General features: G+C 45.4%; 1 protein-coding gene across 6 annotated transcripts in view; it reads left to right on the top strand.

The window, feature by feature from the left end:
- Positions 1-17: 17 nt before the first annotated feature.
- DCLRE1A (DNA cross-link repair 1A) overlaps positions 18-2,314 on the top strand; it is a 20,936-nt gene continuing 18,639 nt past the window's right edge. Inside the window, exons 1-3 of one of the 6 annotated variants that reach the window (XM_077779555.1) lie at positions 18-59; positions 613-755; positions 1,191-1,721. In XM_077779555.1, coding sequence (XP_077635681.1) covers positions 1,256-1,721 — 466 coding nt within the window. In that variant the 5' untranslated portion in view covers positions 18-59; positions 613-755; positions 1,191-1,255. Of the gene's footprint in view, positions 60-93; positions 155-227; positions 279-612; positions 1,722-2,314 lie in introns of those variants that run through there. The other 5 variants (XM_077779558.1, XM_077779557.1, XM_077779554.1 and 2 more) reach the window with 5 other exon arrangements.

Consider the following 2,314-nt stretch of genomic DNA (forward strand, 5'->3'; position numbering starts at 1 on the left):
GGTCAGCCGATTCGACACAGCAGTGGCAACAGGACTCTGTTCCCGCCAAGACACGAGAGGTAAAAGGGGGTGGGGGGGTAGGGATAGCCTCATGGGAGAGATTTTCTTCAAGTTCGGAGTGACAGGCAATGGCTTTAGCGTATACACAGATACGGTATTTTGTCGCCCCGCAGTGCTGAAAGTGCGAGCGGGAACAGACTGTCAGCGGGGCAGGGGGAGGGGGGAGCCGAGTGCAGCGGACGCAGCTGGAGCTGCTCCCAAGGGTGTGCGGGCGGCAGGTGGGCTGCGGCGAGGACCCCGGTGGGCTGGGCTTCCGACTTCGGAAGCGGAGGGCTCTGACGGCTTTTATAGAGGCGGCTGTGCTAGCAGCTCACCCTCCCCCTGCTTGGGAGGATAGGCCCCACTCACTGGCCTTGCCGCCTTCTAGGTTCAAAGAGAAGGTAGGGCAGGTGGGAGGCATCAAGCCGGGAACGTTGCCTTTGAGGCTAGTGGAGGGAGAGAAGGCTGGCCTCCTCTAGGGCAGATCACTTCTGCAGTCTCGAGTTAGAAGTGTGGGTGGCGTCGGCGCAAGCACAATTTCACATACTTGAATTTTGTTTGTTCACTGTGCAGTGTGTGTGCGTTGCTGCTGGAGGAAGATACTGGACTGACCCAGGAAACTGAAGGGGTTGAATATCCAAGAGTCACACATGAGGGCAATTTTTACCCCCTGAATCCCACACTTCTTTGATTATGGTGTGACTGTGGTGGTACTGGTGAGCCGAGGCAGCCGTTTAATGTTTCGAAAACCTGCTAAGCCCATTGCGCAGGGACTGTGTTGCATTTGTGAATTATTGGGACAATTGTCCAGTTGAAAGGGAACTGAGGAGCTTTACAACAATTTTACAAAGCTCGCTCTAAGATTAAGCTGTTGAACTTATACTTCCCATCAGTATTTAATTTTCAAAGTATTACTGATTCTTATTTTTATGAATCAAGTGCTTGGAAAGGCCAAGTCACGGGTGAAATAGCAGCCACAATGGGAAACTTCTAAATGCTACCCCTGTGGTAGATTCTCTTAATTTTATTGTAGTCTAAATAGAATAGCATGTGTTCTCAGGTATAAGGTTTGTAGTTTGCCAGTATATCCACTGCCAAAGCTTTAGATTCCCATCGAGTTAGTGGGGTTTTTGTTACTTTTTTTTCCGCAGCAAAATATTTCCATTTAAAAATTTTGTGACAAGACATAGATTCTCAATCTAAGAATCCTTTTGCCATGTTAGAAGATGCTTTTTTGGAAGAAGACATCTGGGAATACAAATCTAAAAGAAAACCGAAGCCGGCACATACAAATAATTGCTCTGAGAATACTCCAAAATCTGTTGAAAAACCAACAGATGGAAAATACCAGTCAAAACGAAAGAGACGTAAAAAAGGAAATGTAGACGCTAACGAGAAGACACAGGACCCTGAAATGTGCCTTGGAGAAACCGGTAGTCAGACTTCTGCAGCTTCTAGTCAGAATTCTAGTTGTGGGGATGGTATTCAGCCATCCCAAGACCAGCAGGCCACTCCAGGAAAGCGCTGTAGGACTCACAGAAACAAACACACATCTCCAAAGATACGTCCAGTGTATGATGGATACTGTCCAAACTGCCAGGTGCCTTTTTCTTCATTGCTAGGTCAGACACCCCGATGGCATGTTTTCGAGTGTTTGGATTCGCCACCAGTCTCGGAAACAGGTAAGACTACAAAACAGATAGTAATCTTTAAATAGTCTAAAAGACCTGCATTAGCCAGAAAAATCAGTCCAGTGGAACAGGCAGGCAAGCAGGAAACTGCAAGGGAGAGGAGACAATGAAGTATAAATGACTTACCCTAGGAGGAAACAAAGAAACCCTTCTTAAGAAGGGTAAAAAGACAACAGCCAATGGTATAATTTTGTAAAGAATGTTGCAAACTTGAAAACAGTTGAAATGCAGTTTATTATTTGGTAGAGGCTCCTAAACATTTCCATTATTTTTCGTAAATGTTAATTGAGCACATACTGTGCTAGATACTTTCATGCTGTTGACTTTCTTGACTCTCACAATGACTGCAAAAGGTAGGTGGTATTGACATTTTATAAATGAGCACTTTTTTAAAGTTTTATTTATTTAAGTAATCTGTACGGCCCCACTCGGGGCCCGAATTCATGACCCCAAGATCAGGGTCACATGGTCTTCTGATGAGCCAGCCAGGCACCCCTATAGAGTAGCAGTCTTGAAAGTTAAACTGCCCATTTGTGATCTTTTGTGAAACAGAAATTTAAAGAATTATGCATATAGTCAAGTCT

Source organism: Crocuta crocuta, unplaced genomic scaffold (genome assembly GCF_008692635.1).
Source record: "Crocuta crocuta isolate KB4526 unplaced genomic scaffold, BGI_CrCroc_1.0 scaffold138, whole genome shotgun sequence".
In the NCBI taxonomy this organism is placed as follows: domain Eukaryota; kingdom Metazoa; phylum Chordata; class Mammalia; order Carnivora; family Hyaenidae; genus Crocuta; species Crocuta crocuta.